Source organism: Mauremys reevesii, linkage group 11 (assembly GCF_016161935.1).
Source record: "Mauremys reevesii isolate NIE-2019 linkage group 11, ASM1616193v1, whole genome shotgun sequence".
Taxonomy (NCBI): Eukaryota; Metazoa; Chordata; order Testudines; family Geoemydidae; genus Mauremys; species Mauremys reevesii.
Window position 1 is genome coordinate 47388267 of NC_052633.1, and position 18346 is coordinate 47406612.

At 41.0% G+C, this 18346-nt stretch overlaps 1 protein-coding gene across 3 annotated transcripts in view; it reads left to right on the forward strand.

Moving 5' to 3' along the window:
- ACVR1 (activin A receptor type 1) overlaps window positions 1-18346 on the forward strand; it is a 95474-nt gene that overhangs the window by 11219 nt on the left and 65909 nt on the right. For 2 of the 3 annotated variants that reach the window (XM_039495407.1, XM_039495409.1), the window contains exon 1: window positions 6650-6699. The exons of the other annotated variant lie outside the window; for it this stretch is intronic. In XM_039495407.1, the coding sequence (XP_039351341.1) occupies window positions 6665-6699 (35 nt within the window). In that variant the 5' untranslated portion in view covers window positions 6650-6664. Of the gene's footprint in view, window positions 1-6649; window positions 6700-18346 lie in introns of those variants that run through there. 3 annotated transcript variants of the gene reach the window in all.

Below are 18346 nucleotides of genomic sequence, written 5' to 3' on the forward strand. Positions count from 1 at the left end.
TGGGGAAATTGTCCAGCATAGATATGGTAGGATAGGCTAGTCTGGAAGAGCTCTCCATGTTGACACTCTATTCTGGAATAAAAAATCACTCGTACTCAGTCTATACCATAATTCTTGAATAAGTGTGTCAACACAGGGAGCCATTCCAGAATAGTTTATTCTCATATGGCTATGATGGTCACTTTCCCCATGTAGACAGACACAATAAGGACCTGTCTACTTGCAAATTGGGGCTAGTGATATTTATAATGTACTCTGCATCTGTAGCTCTCAAAGTGCTGTTCGGATGTGCAAAGTATTATCCTTTCTTACAAACTCTTCTTCACTCTCTGTTGATGAGTAATAGCTTGTTTGAATGTTTCCTACTCACTTCCCCTTCTCTCCTGCAGGGTTGTGGGAACTTCTAAAATTAGGCAGGCTGAGTGCAGCTAATCAACAGGACCATGTATTGAACAGTACTTTCACACCATAGGGCTGTACTGACTCCGATAACAAGTGGTCTTGCAGTGGGTGACCATAGTACTCACGGGTGACTTTTTTTAAATCAGTGAGATTACACTTACTTGTAGATGACCCTTGCTCTACAAACACTAGAAATCAGGAGGCACTTCCCCAATATCTGTAGGAGTGTGTGATGGGGTGTACCAGACCTTTGTGGTCCTCTATTTTATCCTTCCTCAGGAAAGAAGCACTGAAGGTGGGTCCCCCATGCCTACCCAGAGAGGCTGCATGGGAGCAGCCAATCAGAGCCCAACAGGCTCAGATAAAAGGAACTGCAGGGCCTTTATCAGTTCAGTTCCTGGCTGGGACCTCTTCTCTGGCCGCAGAGGGGGATTGGCTGCATTTGCAAAAGCTGTGGGAGTGAGGACTTTACCTTAACCCCTTACCTTGAGGTTGAGGCTCTCAAGGGGCCAAGTAGGAAGTGACCAGAGAAGTTGCAGCAACTAACTGAAGGAAGCAGTACATGGCTGCTGTTTATAGTGCCCACTTAATACAAAACACATTCCTCCTATTTGTGCATTAACTATAATTCTTGATGTTCTGATGACTGTTTATGCTGCTATCTATCCTGATATGTCAAGTTGGTTAAGATTTTGTTTTTTCCAGGCTGTCTGTCCATCCAAGTAAGACAGCCAGGTGCTTTTAGGAAATTGAGGAAGTGACCTGCTCTTTCTTAGCCGTTGAGAAACTCCTGGGGGTAGGAAGGACAGGATCCTTGTAGAAATTCCTGGATCCGTTCCCTTTCCTAGCAGCTTGACATTACAAGTGGGGTTCCTGTAACCTGTGCTTGTAGATCTACCTGGAGTTCCTGGGTTCCCCCCGGAGAAGAGGTCAAGGGTTGCTTAGAAGCCTGAGCAAAGGGCTGAATTTAAAGGGCCCAGAGCCCTGGCTGAAGACCAATGGGGACAGAGAACTTTGGACTCTTTTGCTACCTCAGAAGGGGTTCATTTTAACTGTGACACTTGGTTGGAGGGCTGAGCCACCCAAGACCCACCAAACAAGGTTGACAACCTATAGGGAGTGCAAGGAGCAGGGAAAGGCATGCAGCAAGAGGCACTTGAGGTAAGTGTTCCACTTAATGGAGGCAGTTCAGCAATTAAGCCCTTCTGTATTTTATTTAAAATTGAAAGCTTTTTGGTTCATGCTAAAACCCTTTGCTATTGCTTGTGGAAAAGAATATTGTATCAGTCTTTTCTACAGTAGTGCAATAGGAGACCTAATCATTGGCTAGAAAAGAGTGACTATGGGATGAAACATAATTTGCTTTTGAAGTGTAATAGATACTTTTTCTCTTTTTGCAGGCTGATGGTCCATAATGATACTAGGCCCACTTTAAATAATTCTTGTGCTATAGTATTGGTTGAAGCCTGTTCAATTTCTCCAGTGTAAACAAACGCTCAATTTGGTAGAGTAGCTTTGTCTAGTCTAGGTTCTTGCATCATGCTCTGTTACCTTTAATCACTCCAGCAGTACTCAAACTTCTATTTTTTTTCTTAAATCTCAAGTTCGGGCATCAACTGCGCTACTTCAGTGGCTTATTGTGCACCTTATGTCAAGTTAATACAATAAAATAGGCATGTAGCTTAAAGGATAAGAAAGGAAATGTTGAGCTGTAGAATAACTTGCTTGCCTTTCACACATAGTATTTATTTATTTGATTATTGGTTAGGCTATTAAACGTGTAAGAAACTAATGCTGTTCTGTGAGCTCTCCCTTTTTCATTACTTGACTTTTTTGTGGCTTTATGTAGATAAGTTACATATTTAAGGTAAAAGTTTTGGTGTCTTTGCATTCATTGCCATTTCTCATAAAGAAACTTGAGGGACTGCCCAGGCCTGTTAGTTGCAGTGCGCTACATGCTATAACTGCACACAGGCATGGTTAGAGGCATTTGTGTTTTAACTGGATTCTTTTTTATTCTTGCTAGTGTGGAGGGGCAGAAAGTTACTGCAGAACAATGTTAACGGACTGAAGGCTAATGTGAAAGCTGTGATGTCCTGCCGACAGAAACCTGGGAAGAGGGTCCCTCTCGTAACCGTACTTGTACATGGTTAACCATTGGGTGAGCATGGGCTCTTAAGCTTTGTTTACGATACAATTATAATTGAGTTCGGGGACCCTGATTGGGTATTAGCATAAACGTTGCCAAAACTAATAAAGTAGATGGGCTCAGTGTCTAGCGTAAGGTCTCATTAAAGACACAGGATAAATGGCTCTGTTGCAGCCTGGTTAGGGGTCAGCTCTTAATTGTCCCTTCTGCATTACGGGCACTACAGCAGCTCAGCTGCAGCACCATATTATAGGTGCACGCCACAGTGACAGACAGTTTTTTCCATTGCTGTAGTAACTCCACCTTCCTGAGCAAAGCTAGCTAGGTCAATGGAGGCATTCTTCTGTCAACATAGCTGCATCTAGGTTGGCATAGCTGTAGTGCTAAGGGTGTGGATTCTTCATACCCTTGAGCACTATAGTTATGTCGACATAAGTTTTTAAGTGCAGACCAGGGCAGGCCTAACTCATAGCTACAGTTGTAGTGTAGCAGTGGCCTCAGTCTCCTTTTATAGACTGTCCTAATAACCACCCTATGCAGGTTAGGGAACTGCAGTAGGTTGGTATCACAGAGGATGTAGGACTCTGGGATCTGCCAAAATTCTTGCGTGACAGTTGAGTGTGCACAGAAATGATTTTTTCCCTTGATTGTCTATATGTCGATCCTTTTTTCCCACCCCTAAAAATCAATATTAAACAAAAAAAGGTTGATGGGGTACCTGTAAACTTGAGGTCACTTTCCTCAGTTATTTGAATTCTCCTGTGATTCTCTTAAAATGCTGAAAGAGTATTTCACCCCTAAACAAATGACTGCAAAAATTCTTCCAAAAAAAGTTTGGGCTCTGGACTCAGACCAAACTTGAGATGTTTCAACCCCAAAGTTTAGTGTCAGACAGTACATTCAGTGGTGGGTTCTAATGAAAGTCCTGATATAGCTTGAACTAGCTATAGCTGTAGAAGCTTTAATTGCTGGCACACGCACAATATGACAAATATATGTTCACCCTCAATTTTCGTAAGATACTTGCTTTGAAAAGTGTCCCATTGACTTTACTGTAGCTCATTGGCAGCAGTATTTGCTTCATTGGAACAAGTTTACAAATGAAGAACCACTTGGTTCTTTTTATTTGCATATTTGAGTTTAATTGTCCTTTGCAGGGCCACACGAATTCTGTGCGCTGTGTTCTAGAGACCTCAGAGCTGCAGTGTGACACTGGAGTTCTTACTTTGTTTTTGTTTGTGGCTTACATTCTGAAAGGGTGGAGGGAATCCCAGATAGGATTCACAATATTGTGTTGGTTAGAAGCTTATTTTTCAGAGAGGTTGTTTAAAGCTTACACTTTCAATTACACTGGCCTATTAAAATCCACGAATCCCAGTTAATATTAAAAATAGTGTTGATAACAAGTTGGTACAGTTTTTTATAAACTTTACCTGAAATGTCCTTGGGATTACACCTTAGGGTTTGTTTTCACTACTGCTTATGTCAGTGTAACTTCCATTTCTCGGGGGGGGGGGCTTTTTCACTGCCCTGAGTGATGTAAGTTAATAGACTTAAAAAGCACTGTGGACATGGCCTTATGTTGGTGGGAGACAGTCTCCCACCAACATAGCTTCTGCCTCTTGTTGAGGTGGAGTAATTATGCTGATAAGAGAGCACTCTCCCACTGGCATAGTGTATCTTCACCAGACATGCTATAGTGGCACATTGGTGCATAGAGAAGAATGTTTAATGTTAATTTAGAGTCCTTTGCTGTACAGTAATGAGCAAGTAAACTACTTGATTTGGTATAGTAGATAGACCCTCTCCCCCCGCTTTCTTTTGGTGGTTTTTCTTCATTAACAAGGAATTGTAGGTTACTTTAATAACTTCAGTAATGAAGTAAAAATAGATGTTCTTGTACAGTATTCTGAAATATTTCTTCACACAGCTTTAAAGTACATAACGTGGCAAACCTTGTGTGAAAGAGAGACTACTGCTTCTGCTGCTCTCAAACAATCCTCTTCAAAAATGTGTTGTCTCCTATACTTTGGATTAAGCATAAACAATAGTCCATGTGCTGTATAAACATTCTCTGTATAAATCATGGAAAATCAGTGTTTAAAGAAACATTAAAAGATTGATTTTAACTGACTGTATTTGCTTTGTAGTTTAAGGTTAAAATTAATCATTTATTCATCCCACAAGGTTCTAGGGAAACAAATGATTATTCTGATCAATTTTGAGACATGGGATTTTAACCCCTTGATTGACTGATCCAACGAGACAGTCAGGTTAAGTTACTTTTAAAAGTATGTCTTTCCTGGTGTTACTTAAATTTTGAAATGTTGAAATCATTTTAATGTTGAATATACTAAGTTTACATGCTCGTCTCACTATATATTCTGTTTACTTTCTGGTTCTCACATGCTACCATAGTGCTACACTCCTTCGATTGGAAGGAAATATGGGGAATTGTTTAACTATTACCAAGAGAACCAAACTGTTCATTAAGTATAAATGTCAAACCTATTCCAGAAACACTAGTTTTAAGAAGGCCAGGTAGCGTTTAGAACAGTGTTTGCTAAACTTTTTTTAAATTAAATTTAATCTTTTTCTGAATCAACTTAATTTTGACATTACTAATAAGAGATTCTCTAAGTTAGCTGCTTTAGTACTTCAAATAAGGTCTACTCTGTATTTCCTTTTCTTTGCTTAGTTCACTTCAGCTGTACTGTAGAGCAGTGGTTCTCAACCTTTCCAGACTACTGTACTCCTATTGGCAGTCCAATTTGTCTTGCGTACCCCCAGGTTTCACCTCACTTAAAAACTACTTGCTTAGTTTTGTATTTTTATGTCTGATTTTGTATCACAACACAGTTACTGAAAAATTACTTACTTTCTCACTTTTACCATAATAAAATAGATCAATTGGAATATAAATATTGTACTTTTCAGTGTGTGTGTATAGAGCAGTATCAACAAGTCATTGTCTGAAATTTTAGTTTGTACTGACTTCACTAATGCTTTTTATGTAGCCTGTTGTAAAACTAGGTAACTAGAGGAGTTAGTGTGCCCCAGAAGACCTCTGCATACCCCTGGTTGAGAACCATTTATAGAGAAGTGCCCCTTCAGTGCTCCACTGGTTGACCAACAGCTGGCTCTGTACCCTATTCAAGTAAAGTGGCTACAGCAGAGGGAGTTAAAAAGAATGTTGCTCCCTCCATGGCAAATTGATGTAGCGCTAATTTATGCAAAGTGCCCCCCAGTGCAATGGTAAGAGATGTATTAGGAATATGTGCAGTGGGTGACATTCTATTCTAGACGGGTACTGCTCCTGTTCACTTTTATTTTGATCATTCCTGCACTACCCTGACCAAAATAAATATTCTTTAGATAAATAAGCAAATAGAACATATGAGTCTAGATAGTCCACCTGCTCTTACAAGCATCAAAAGAAAATACAGGTTCTGTCTCTGACAGGTGCGACAACTCATACAGACATACCTAGCTACCTCAATAACAATTGCATGATGCTGTGGCAGCACAAGCTAGCCACTTGAGTTCATAACCAGGGTCCTGGGTGGGCTTGCACAGCTCCTCTGCTGTGGCTTCACTGCTGCTGTTACTTGGGTATGTCTACCCAGGCTGCAGTCAACTTCTGATTGCAGTGTATACAACCCTATGAGGCTCAGCACAGAATCTCCTCTGAGCTCGTGCTTGTTAATTCCTTAGTAGTTCTGCTGGTGGGAATGCTAATACAGACACAGCTGCTAGCATTTAAGTAAATACAGTCTAGACTTGCTCTGAGCAAGATTGCACAATGTGGTTAAAATGCTGGAGACCAGCCTGAACGAGCACTCTCATTAATGCAGGTGCACTTGTGGTAAGAGCATTAGCAATCTTATGGGAAGGAGGAGAGGACAGCAGTTATATTCTACACTCCACCCTTTCATCCACAGCTGGGATGAGTGTACGCTTTGTGATGCCAGGTGCAAATTAAAAATTCAGACAGCAATATCAGGAGAAGTGAGAGGGTGAGGCAGCTAGCTGGTTGGACTAGTGCCCCTTGCAGAGGGATTTGAAAGGAAGCTGACCATCATAACCCCAGAAGTGTGGGACCCTTTAAGTGACATGCTTCACACCAGACTATGGCCTGCCCTGCAAAGGTCTGTTACCAGTGTAAGATTTTATTATTTAGAACCACACTAGCAATGTAAGTTTTTAAGCTCCTGAAATAGTAGGCATTGGAAGCTAACACTAAAAGACTCTTCCCTTAAAAATGCAGCTGTATTAATAATTATTTAACATAGATTTAGGGATACTACTTATAGGACACAGCCAGGCTGGGTCCTGTTGTGCTGGGCACTTACGAACATATCACAAAGGACAGTTCCTACCCTGAAGAGCTTACTTTTGTGTATCCCCAAACTGGTTGGCAAGTAGCCTGAATCTGACTCTGAAACATTAGGGGAGGTAGAACTATAAATTAATGTCAGGCCTGATCTTGCTCGCATTGGGACTGATGGGGAATTTTGCACCCAACTCCCGTGGAAGTGGGATGGGGCATTAAGAAGGCCATACCACTGCTTGTGTGTTTTCTGTGGTACTTACAGATAAAACAAGTTGAAATGAAGGATGAGATGGCTGCAACGCTTCCCAAAATTGTCAAACCATTAAAACTAAAATCAGGTGAAGCTTTATCTCTAATAGTGTTAAAGAAATCTGTACTGGTGCAAGAGATTTCTCCTTTTCTACCCGTCCCAGTCTCTTCCTTGCAGTCACTCCAGTGATCCTGCACTGTGTTTTGGAAAGGCTATTTTGTAAGCAAATTCAAGTTTCCAATCGTTTTGGCCTTGCTGAGTCTAGAGAGCTGCTGTTTAGAATTAAACTGTGATCCAGCTTGGAGTTAGAGGAAATCATTCATATCAAAAATAGGGAGGTCTCTTCTTCTCCCCATGAGTATTGAGACCATGACCAGCCCCATGCCCTTGAAGATTCTTCGCTAAAAGTTGTTAAATTGGCGCTTGATCCAGCTCCCACTGAAGACCAATGGAGTCTCTAGTCTACTTTAATGTGAGATGGATCTACAACTCTCAACTACCTTCTACATAATCACGCTTTCTCCGACTCTCACACAACACAAGCATAGAAGGGAGGGAGAGGAGGAGGAGAGTGAAGGAGGAAAGAAAAATGATAGATTCACTGTCTTTCTCCATCTTTCATGTCTCTTGGGGGGGGAGGGGGAAAAAAGAAAATAGTAGGTAATAAAATGGGATAAATTAAATAGGGAGGGTAGGAGGAAAGAGGAAAATTTTTTTTTTTTTTTTTTTCACACAGCATTTTGGGTAGCGAAACTTCATTGGTGCATATTATAATAAAGGAAGCATTGCTTAGGAAAATACTGCATAGCACAGTTAATTTGAAAAGGGATGAAAGCTTCTGGTGGAAGGTTGTCTGATACTTGAGCCAAACTGGGTCAGACTTCACTACTTGCGGTATGAGTGGTAACTTGTCACTGGGTTTCAAAGCTTGCTAGCACAGGGCTTGGAAGCCTGTAGTATGCTTTTGCCTTCCCAAACTTTTGGGGCATGCTCAGAACCACCTGATGACCTTCCCTGCACCTTTTCTTTAAACTGTGGGGAAAATCAAGCAATGGTGCCCTTTTATCTTTTGGGGGGTGGGGGGAAAGGGGCAGACCCAAATACTACATGAAATCGCAAGTGTGGTGTAGTCCTTGTCCTTAGGGCATATTTGACAACACAAATAAGCACTGCACAGTTTGGCAAGATCAGCAGTAGAGCTGGTTTGAAATTTTGACAACTTTTTTTGGTAGCTCACATTATTCAGCAGATAATGTCTCATTATTCAGTGAGCTCCCAAGACTGGATTAAAAGTTACTTAAGTAACTTATTTGATGCAGGGGTGCAATCAATAATGTTAAAAGGGAATAACTCCTTTAGTCAGCTGTAATCTTCAGCCTCTGCTTGAGAGGTCCCCGTCTTTAGAATACCAGAGTTTTTCATGACTGGCCTGAGATGCGCTGGCAGAGTTGGCTGTGGGATCCCAAGTTTGGAATAGCAGGGGGTGTTGCATGACACATTGCACTCTGCACTGACAGAGTTTCCCCCAAACATGCAGCTATCAGTGAGTTCTCCTCATGCTGTAATGGATTTAGCTAGTGCTCTAAGTCCTGTAACTTCATGTGTACACATTTAAGAGGGATATTAAAAATAAAAATGGCTACTTAAAATGCTAGGCACTTCCTCAGTAACTGTTGCATAGGGAGTAGGCTACAGATGGAATATTTGATAGACTGTTGGGTTTCTTTGCCTTATACAACATAAAGCAGAGTCATTCCTTAAGCATCACAAACAGAAGAACTATGTATGTATCCACCATCAAATTATCACTTGGGTGTATGCAGTTGTTGGTTCCCAGACTGAAGCGGGCATAAAGCACTTCTTCAAGCACATAGTCACTGCAGAGAGGCTTTGGTAAGATAGTTGTGCTAAGTAAAGGTTGGCATCCCATCCTTCCATTGGATTGTGTTTTAACAGGAATTCTTTTAATTGGTTTCCACTGTCATTCTGTTAAAACTCTATTTCTAGACAAAGAAATTCTTGACATATGTTTGTTCTCGAAAACATGCACTCGGTACTGCTCTGGTCATTAAATTCATTTTATGTGATTGTCAGCTTAAAAAAACTTCCAAAACCCTGCATTTGGCAGCCTTTCAACAGCAAGGCAGCTTCCTGCAGCCTAGGACTATAAACTGTATAATTTGTCCATGGAGGCCTATGCATTACAGAAATGAAAATTTCTTTCTCTGACAGCATTCATTGCTTAGTACACAGCAATTTGGCTGTCAGAAACAGCTGGCACAGTAGGATGGACAATAGGAAGGGGGACAGAAGGAAGTGCTTACTCAGAGCACCAACCGAGACGATCAAGTTACACAGTCTGTCATTAGCAGACAACACCATGCTCTAAGATATAGCTTCATGTCTGAGCAGGAGTCTGTGGCTCAGACAGTAGGTGTTTTACTAAACAATTGAAGAAAAATCTTTACTCTGCAGTGATTGCCCAATGCTGGCTTTCTTCAATGTTAAGTGTGTCCTCTGTTAGATGGAGCTATACATTAAAGTAATTTTTTTTTCTTCCCTAGATTAGGTTAAAGTCTTGCTGTCCCCCACCCCCTCTTTCTTATAGGTGGGGTGCAGGATGGGTCAAACAGTTGTGAAAGTATTGCTCAGAGGGCTTGTTTCCAGCCCACAGTTCTCTTTAATCTGGTTGCTGGTTAAGAAATGTACAGTAATCATGACGATCTACTAATTAAATACCAAGTTAAAGAGGTGACAATGGGGAATTTTTTTTTATAAAAACGAGGAGTCCGGTGCATCTGAAGAAGTGGTGTGTTTTACCCGCAAAAGCTTATGCCCAAATAAATCTGTTAGCCTTTGAGGTGTCACCGGACTCCTCATTGTTTTTGTGTTTACAGACTAACACAGTTACCCCTCTGATACTTGGCATCATGCAAGTGTTTTATGTGGCATGCATTTCTCTAGTATGTCTTTTCTCCCAAAAAATATGTTTGTTACATGCTTGATTTCTGTGTCTCCAGCATGGCTTTGTGTTTCCTCTGTATTGATTTTCATGATTCATTGAACATGAGCTAAGCAAAAAGCATACTTAAATGATGATGGAGACAGCTGTCTGTTCAAGTAGGAGATGTACTCATGGTGTAATGGCGCCAGATTTTTCTTCCATTACTTTCTCCAGTAAGGTACACAGTAGTAATATTTCACTAAAGGCTTTTTCATTTCCTCTTAAGCCTCTGGTGTCTTACCTTTAAAATATACTATGTTTCAAAGAACTCATGTGTACCACAAACTTTAGTATGACTTCTGTTCCTGAAGACCTAACCACTGTATTTCTGTGGTGATCTATCGCTAATCATTTTAGTTGGAAAGATTTTTTTTTGTGTGGGTTTGAGTCCTTATCAAAAATGTGCAGAGGGAAGAAGGAAAAAATATTTATATTTTTAAAAGCTGATTGGCTAGCTAGCAGAACTGTTGAAAAATGTACATAGGGAGAATTTTAGATAAAAGCAGAAACTTATAATGCTCTGGAAGCTGATATGTTGTTTTTTTGGTTGGTTTTTAATCTGTTCGCCTTTATACAACAGAAGCTGAAGTTCCAGATGTTGTTTTGGATTAAAGATAGTGAATGGAAAAATAAGCTTTCTTAATGATAATAACAGAGTCAGACTGGCTGGTTCTGTACTGACAGGAATATGGAGAGATAAAAACTCCATTAATGGTGCATGCACTGCCGAAGAAGCCAGTAAAACAATGCTGTCTTCACTGGAAAAAAAACTTCACATTGGCAGTGATCACTGCCAACTGCAAGAGGAGGCAGCTGCAGACTAACAAAAGTATTAAAATAAAAACACTTACATGATTTGGGTGGGACTGTGTTTTTTTTCTCCCTTCTCTTACAATTAAAGGTTAATCTTTAATGATCCATACTGCATGGGGGAAAAAGAACAGGATCTTAAAATGCTTTAGCCATGTATAGAGTTTGTGGTGGGAAGGAGCAGGGGACAGAGGATACAGAGAAGTCAATAATCTCTCTCTGAAAGAGTGTATTCTTAGGGGTCAGGTGGCCTCTTGGTGGCTTACCACCCAGAAAAAAATCATTTCTGTAGAGTGACTTTTAGCTTTAAAAAAAAAAAAAATTCCTACAATCCGTGAGGAAGGTGGTTTTTTTTTTTTTTTAAAGAACTGTTCTGCTTATTTTCTCCCCTTGATCTCAGTTGCAGCCTTCTCCTGAGTCCTGGCAAATCTTACTAATAGTGAATGCAGGTTTTTCCCTTCAGTGGAATGCCCTCCTCATCCAGTATCTGATAACTTACTGTGGTATTTAACTGCTTCAGGCCTCTAGCAAAACCCTCATTCTCCAATTTCTCTGACCTTGCAGTGCAGCTGTTGTAAGGTAGTTACTTCAGCTATGCTGATTCATGGCATAGTACTAATAGTTACAGGAGGCAGTATCAGCCACCCTCATGTAGTGTGGAACTAAGCCATTGCTGATCACCAGGGATCCTAATATTCAGTGATTTTTTTTTTAAAGCCCCCCCCTGAATTATCCAGTTTTTAAAAACAAAACCACAAAAAACTGATTTAAATAAATGCTGAACTTTAGTTACCTATATATACTGTGGCTATGGAATCAGTTGAACACAATGTTTTATTGATATACTGTAGAACCCGGTTTATCCAATCGTCATCATCTGGCTCTCTGTATTAACTGAAATATTGGCTGGAGCTGACTGCCCAAAACCCTCACCCCATCTTATAATAAGGAGGAGAAAGCTCTTTGCCAATTCTCCTAGTTATCTGGATTTTTGTCACACCCCCCCCCCCTTCCATCTGGCCCAGGTCCCAATTAGATTGGATAAATGGGGTTCAGCTGTAAACTTAAAGTGCATTCAAAAACCAGTCACAAGAGGGGGAGGGTGCGCGCATTGAATAAGTGACACTGGTAATATTAGTAAAACTTTTTATTTTTTTATTTTTTCACAAAATGTAAAAACAAAACTCTGCATTTTTCTGTAGCAAATGGATTTCTAGGGTCCCTGTTGAGCACTCAGGATCTAAAGCCTTGTCTATGTGACTGACTGACAGCTATTGCTTGAAATGGGGGTAAACTTCCTCAGGGCAAGTAAAGCCTTTCTCTTTCTATGCTAATGGCTTACACTGGTGTAGCTATGCTAGCCTGCATTTCTGGCTGCAAATTTCTACAGCGTATAAGGCCTTATTCCCTGTCTACACTAGGGAATTTGTAGTGTCCTTCCGCCCTGCTCTTCGCGCCCGCACCCCCCCCCCCCCCCCCCCCCGTGCAAATGTGTCTTATCAAGGCTTTTGCCATTTTTCTCTGGATCTTCCTCCTGCCATTGATCTGGTTTGGAATCTGACTTTCAATTTCTTGCACCGTTTAAGTTGAGTATTGGTTTACTTCATGCCCCTTCTAGGGGCTTGGCTACACTGTAGAGTTGCAGCACTGGTGGTGGGTTTACAGCGCTGCAACTTACTCACCGTCCACACTTGCAAGGCACATACAGCGCTGCATCTCCCTGGCTGCAGCGCTGGCTGTACTCCTGCTCTGCCTCGGGTATAACCATTGCAGCGCTGGTGATGCAGCGCTGCTCCTCCAGTGTGGCCACCAAAAGCGCTGTAATTGGCCTCCAGCAGAATTTTCACATAATGCTTTTAACTAAAGAACTCTGTTTTGTTATGATGCCTCTCTTTGTTTTGTTGTGAACTCGGGGCTCCCGGAGTTGCTTATCTAAAAAACAAACACAGCTCCTGTTTGCTGTGAATGAGGCAGGCAGGGGGATGAATGTCTACAGCTAGTGTTTGCTTGAGGAGAGAAACAGCACGGTAGGGGGGAAAAGGAGTCCGTGGGAGCAGCTGCTTATCTGGTCTGCAGGCTGTTTGCATTTAAGAGTGAATGAGGGGTCGGGGAAATGGTCAGATTTTGCAAGGCAGGGAGCTGACACAGAATTTGCAAGGCAGGCTTTGCAAGGCAGGGAGCTGACACACAGTGTCGGCTCCAAAAATCCTCTCTCTCTTCCCCCTCTCCCTGTCACACTCCACCCCACCCCACCCCCCTCTTGAAAAGCACGTTGCAGCCACTTGAACGCTGGGATAGCTGCCCATAATGCACTACTCCCAACACCACTGCAAATGTGGCCACACTGCAGCGCTTTCCCTACACAGCTGTACGAAGACAGCTGTAATTCCCAGTGCTGCACACCTGCAAGTGTAGCCAAGCCCTAGGATGAGTTTTGTTAAGCTTATGTCTCTGCCTTTTGAGCTTGGGAGCCAGAGGGGGAACTTTTTGTGAGAGGCTTTCCCTGCCCCATTGGCTGTGGTTGAGGTCCAGTGATCTTTATGGAGGAATTAATCTCTAGTCCTGCATATGCTGGTCTAGCACTATTTTTAGGGAGTAGGGTACTCATTTGAGAGAATTACAGACTAAAAGGCTGACAAACTCCTGATAGAGCTGGAGCAAAGTGGAGGGTATAGAAGGAGCTGGGCAAAGAGTTCCCTTATTTTATCACCTGTTTATCATGGGTGCTGGATTACATTCTTTCCCTCTGTTGCCTGGAGGTGACAGTGGGACCATGATGCCCCTGTTGCTGATGTTTCAATTCCCCCCAGGTATTTTTGTGCCCCTTCTAGCTTGTTTAGCTGCAGTTCATTTCTGAGAATTATCTTAGGTGCCTCAGTTCATTTTCTATGTTGCAGCTGACTTGGTTCTCCTCCAGCTGAAGTTTTTCCTGCCTTGCTTGCACCTCCATAGACAGATGTGGTTGCTTGTCTGCTACTGAGTTAGAATAAGACTTAGGCTTTTGTGGAGATGGGTTACCTTCTTGCCAATGACTGAGAGATCTAGGTCACGTCTGTTCCCCCAGCCAACACACACTAAGGGCTTGTCTACACGTACATTTTATAGCTCTCTAACAGCTGGCTTGGGGGGTGAAAAATCACCCCCCTGAGCGCAGCAAATCTGAGCGCTTTAAAGTGCTAGTGTAGACAGGCTCCGAGCATTGGGAGCTGTGCTGCCAGTACTGGGAGCTAATCCCCTCGTGGAGGTGGATTACCAGGAGCGCCGGGAGAGCTCTCTCCTAGTGCTCATGCGTTACCACACTCGCACTTCACAGTGCTGCTGTGGGAGCATTCCCGCGGCAGTGCTTTGAAGTTTCCAGTGTAGACATACCCTAAGTGCAAGAAGGAACTGGAGTACCAAACTCCATTCTGCCAGAGGACTGGGTTAATCTTTTAAGTTTAGTGAGGTGAAGTGTACATTTTAGGGCTACATACATATCCTTAGTGAAACTTTCTCTGATCTCATTTGACTTGCACAAAGATCAATGCTAGAGAATCGCTTTTTATGTAATTTATAATGTTTATATGCATTATTTGTTAGTATCTTTATAATGGCATTCAGTGTCACTCATTGGGAAAGTAAGCTCACCTTTCAGCTTTTTCTCCTTGTTTCTCTTATCTTTCACAAGCTCTGTTTCTTTTCTTTGTCCTTTCTGTATCAGTGTAGGCTTCTCCCAATTCTTTAATTCATCCACTAAAATGATCGGCATAGAGATGATTCTAAAAGCATAATCAGGCTTTAGTTATTTTACTGAGGAGTTTGATAGAAGGAGAAGTTTAGTTCAGAACCCCTCAAACTATTGCTGTCTTCCTGAGTCTGCAGATAGACAAACATTGCATTGGTTTACATCTGGTTTGGAAGGTTTGTTCACAACCATCACTGCAAGAAATTTAATATTTAAAGTGAAAGCTTGTATTCTGGTAAGGTGGGTCACATAAATGTATCATGTTAGCCTGGTGTTTGAAAGATAACTTTCACGGATGAGAAATGATATATTCTCCTATTTTGGAAGCATCCCTGCTCATAAATTACAAGGGCTTTCTGTTGCTTCATCCACTTCTTCTTTACTTTTCGGTAGAATTTTATGGTTTTCAATCAGTCTAATAAGGCTGTTTCTAAACAAACTACCTACAGGATTTTAAGAATATTCTGATGGGTTTGAAAATGATCCCTTACCGTAAAGATCAGTAGCTAAGCTACAACTTTAGAGTGTCCTTGATCTATGAATTATTTGTCATCTTAAAACTGAGTGATCGTCAAATATTCTAGAAATGATAGGTAGTCTTTTAGGTTCTAAACATAAAAGTAGATAAGATTAAGCTGTGTGTGTGGGGGGGTGGGTGGGTGGGTGGGTTTTTTTTGTTGTTGTTGTTGTGTAGCTGAATCCAGGGCCAAGCAAACTTGCAAAAATCTCATCAGGGGAAGGAAGTGTGTGGCATGGCGGAGTCGGGGGATGAGTTCCCTTGAACTATTTTTGGGTATGCTGTAGTTCAGCAAGTCTACCAAGGCATTTGTTGTTACAAGATGGCGGTCCTATGTCCTATTGTACCATAGTTTTGACCTTCACTTACCGAAGATCCTACAAGGTTTGTTCCTGTCCAAACAGGCAAAGCCAAATTATATAGTATAATGTAGTCAAGGCTCTCTGTGGTATTGTAATAGTCTTTTGAGAGCTAAACTTGCTTGTGTAGCTGGATCCTCCTCCTTTGCCTGGATAACTAATTGCATTCAGCTATTTGCCTTTCAAGAGGGTAGTTAAGGAAAGAACTTAATGAAAACCTCTTAAATGAGGGGTGTGGGGACAGCGTTATAGAGAGGACTTTTAATCAGATTGTCTTTAAAGACTTGTTTTTTATTGTTTTGTTTTTAAACTTCTGACTGGCTGCTCTTTTGGGGGGGGGGGTTAACCTGTTGTCCCCACCCCAACTCTTCCTAACTCAGAACACTCCCTCCCTCCCCCCCCAACCTTTCCTAACCATCATAAAGAAGTTAAAAAGAGCAATCAGCCCAATTTAAAAACTCCCTTCAAGTTGCCTTCTTGGAAAAACAGAAATATGTGGCTTGTTCCCTCACATTTTGTAGAGGGCCAACTGTCCAGGGATATTGTTGATGACTTCAAGCTGTGATCTTCCTTTTTCTGCTTTCTTCCTAACTAACTTGTGTGGAGTCCCTTTGGACATCTTACTCTCCTGCCCTGCTCATATTTGTTTGGTGAATATATTTTAATGAACAGCTGTGCATTTGTTGAGTCACACTGCAATTATCTGATTCTGCCATAGCAGTGAGATGGGCAAAAACATGTTTCAAGCTGAGTTGCTGGAAAATTCCATTAATCGCATTCTAGTTAGGAGGCTTGGGATGAGGGGAACAAAGCAAAGTATTTTTGTATATTAAGTATTTATTATAGTTCTTCCTACCCTACCCCCCCCACCCCCACACACACACTCTTGATTTAGTGGGTAATGTGATTTGCTGTTAACATTATAGACCCTGGGAAAATAATTACAGAGGTTCAGCTTTACCCTGGCAGGCAAAATCCTGCTGGGATTATTGATGTGCAAATGAAGTTAGTTACTTGTGGTAGAGTATTTAAATAGATAAGAGGCCACGGAAAAAGTTCTGTCTGTAATGACAGTGCTTTCAATAGCATTCCATGAATTCATTTACTAGGTATTCAGTTTGAAATGCTCCAACCTGATAATATCACAGGCTGAAAATAAGAAACATTTGCACCTTCTAAATTCCATGCATGTGTGAAAACACAGAACTAACCACTAGTGAGACAGTATTTAATTAGTACACATGGCAATCTGCAGAATCTAGACTAGTGCTCTCTCTCACCCCCCTCCCCCACGTACCTGGTGAAGGAGGTTCATTTTGAATTATGGGTCTCTAAACAGTATTTAATTATTAGTCAGATATTGGGGGCATAGAATAATTGATGAAACACACATTTCCTATGTCTTGCCCTGTGATGTTGAACCACTCTTCTGCATTTTTGTAGATGAGCAACTCCCCCTGCTTTTGTTTAGACTAGGATAAAAGGTGTATCTTTAAAATGTATTAGCCATGACATGTTTAACTAACACATTTCAAAAGGTGATTGATTCACCACCTCTTCACACAATGTTAAATTCCAACTTTCCCTGTCCATGCAAAAAACTTCAATGTTTTAGTTAAAATGTTGAACTAATGTTTTAAAAATACATCTTTTCCTAGAGTCGTCATATGTTGACATTGGTCTTTATTGACATTGTAACTTCTAATCAGGTCCTGAATGCAGTAGAATATATTGTAGTCCTAAGAGGGCTAAAACACAGATCCATCATGCAGGATAGGTGGGGCTATCCTCTGCTTTTACAGTATACAAAAATCATCATATAGACTTTTTTTTTTATTTTTGTAGGGCTGGAAACACAGCACAAATACACTTTTTAAAACGTGGGCCCATACTGTGTTGTATCATGTTCCCCTAGTATGGTGAAATTACAGTGTAGAGACAGGACCTTTTGTCAGACTTGCTTGCAACCATTCTTCTAAACATCCTCTAAAACTGGCCCCAAACTCTTAATGGTATGTTTTGATTTGCAAGAACAAAATACTGTTTTGATCTTAAATGGTCTTGTCAAGTTACAAGAACTAGTTTGTCAGGAAAATACTTGTAATGTCTTTTCTGAAGCAAATCAGTTTCAGGGAGGGCAGCTAACAATTCTTGGAGAGGGGAATGCAGAAGTACCTCATCAGCTAGAAAAAATCCTTCTGTCTTTATTTATGGCTGCGAAGTATAAACACCACCTACTTTTTTAAGCATTCAAGTAGTCAGAATATCAGCATCTGCATATTCGTCCTTAATGCTACTACTTAGCAGGCTTACATTTAAAAAAAAAAAAAAACCACAAAGTTCTACAAGCTAAAGAATGTTGTTCTGTCACCAAAACAGACACACTTTCATGTAAAGACTAATAAATATTCCACCACACTGATATTCTGACAAGCCCTGTGTTCTTTTCTGTAGGGAAGCAAGTTAAGGTTTCTCTTCTCTCCATTTGTCAAGTTTGTAACACAAACCTTTAATGTGACTTAAACACTTCTTAATAACTAATTTTGAAAAGCCTAGAGACTATCATAGAGCTTCTGTTTGTCCCTAAAGTCACTCCATTCATCTGAAGAAGTGGGTTTTTACCTGCGAAAGCTTATGCCCAAATAAATCTGTTAGTATTTAAGGTTGCCACCGGACTCCTCATTGTTTTTGTGGATACAAACTAACATGGCTACCCATCTGATACTTGTTTATCCCTGAATCTGGTTGAACAAACTCTATAAGTATTTAGAGTAAATATTACACCAATATAACTCTCA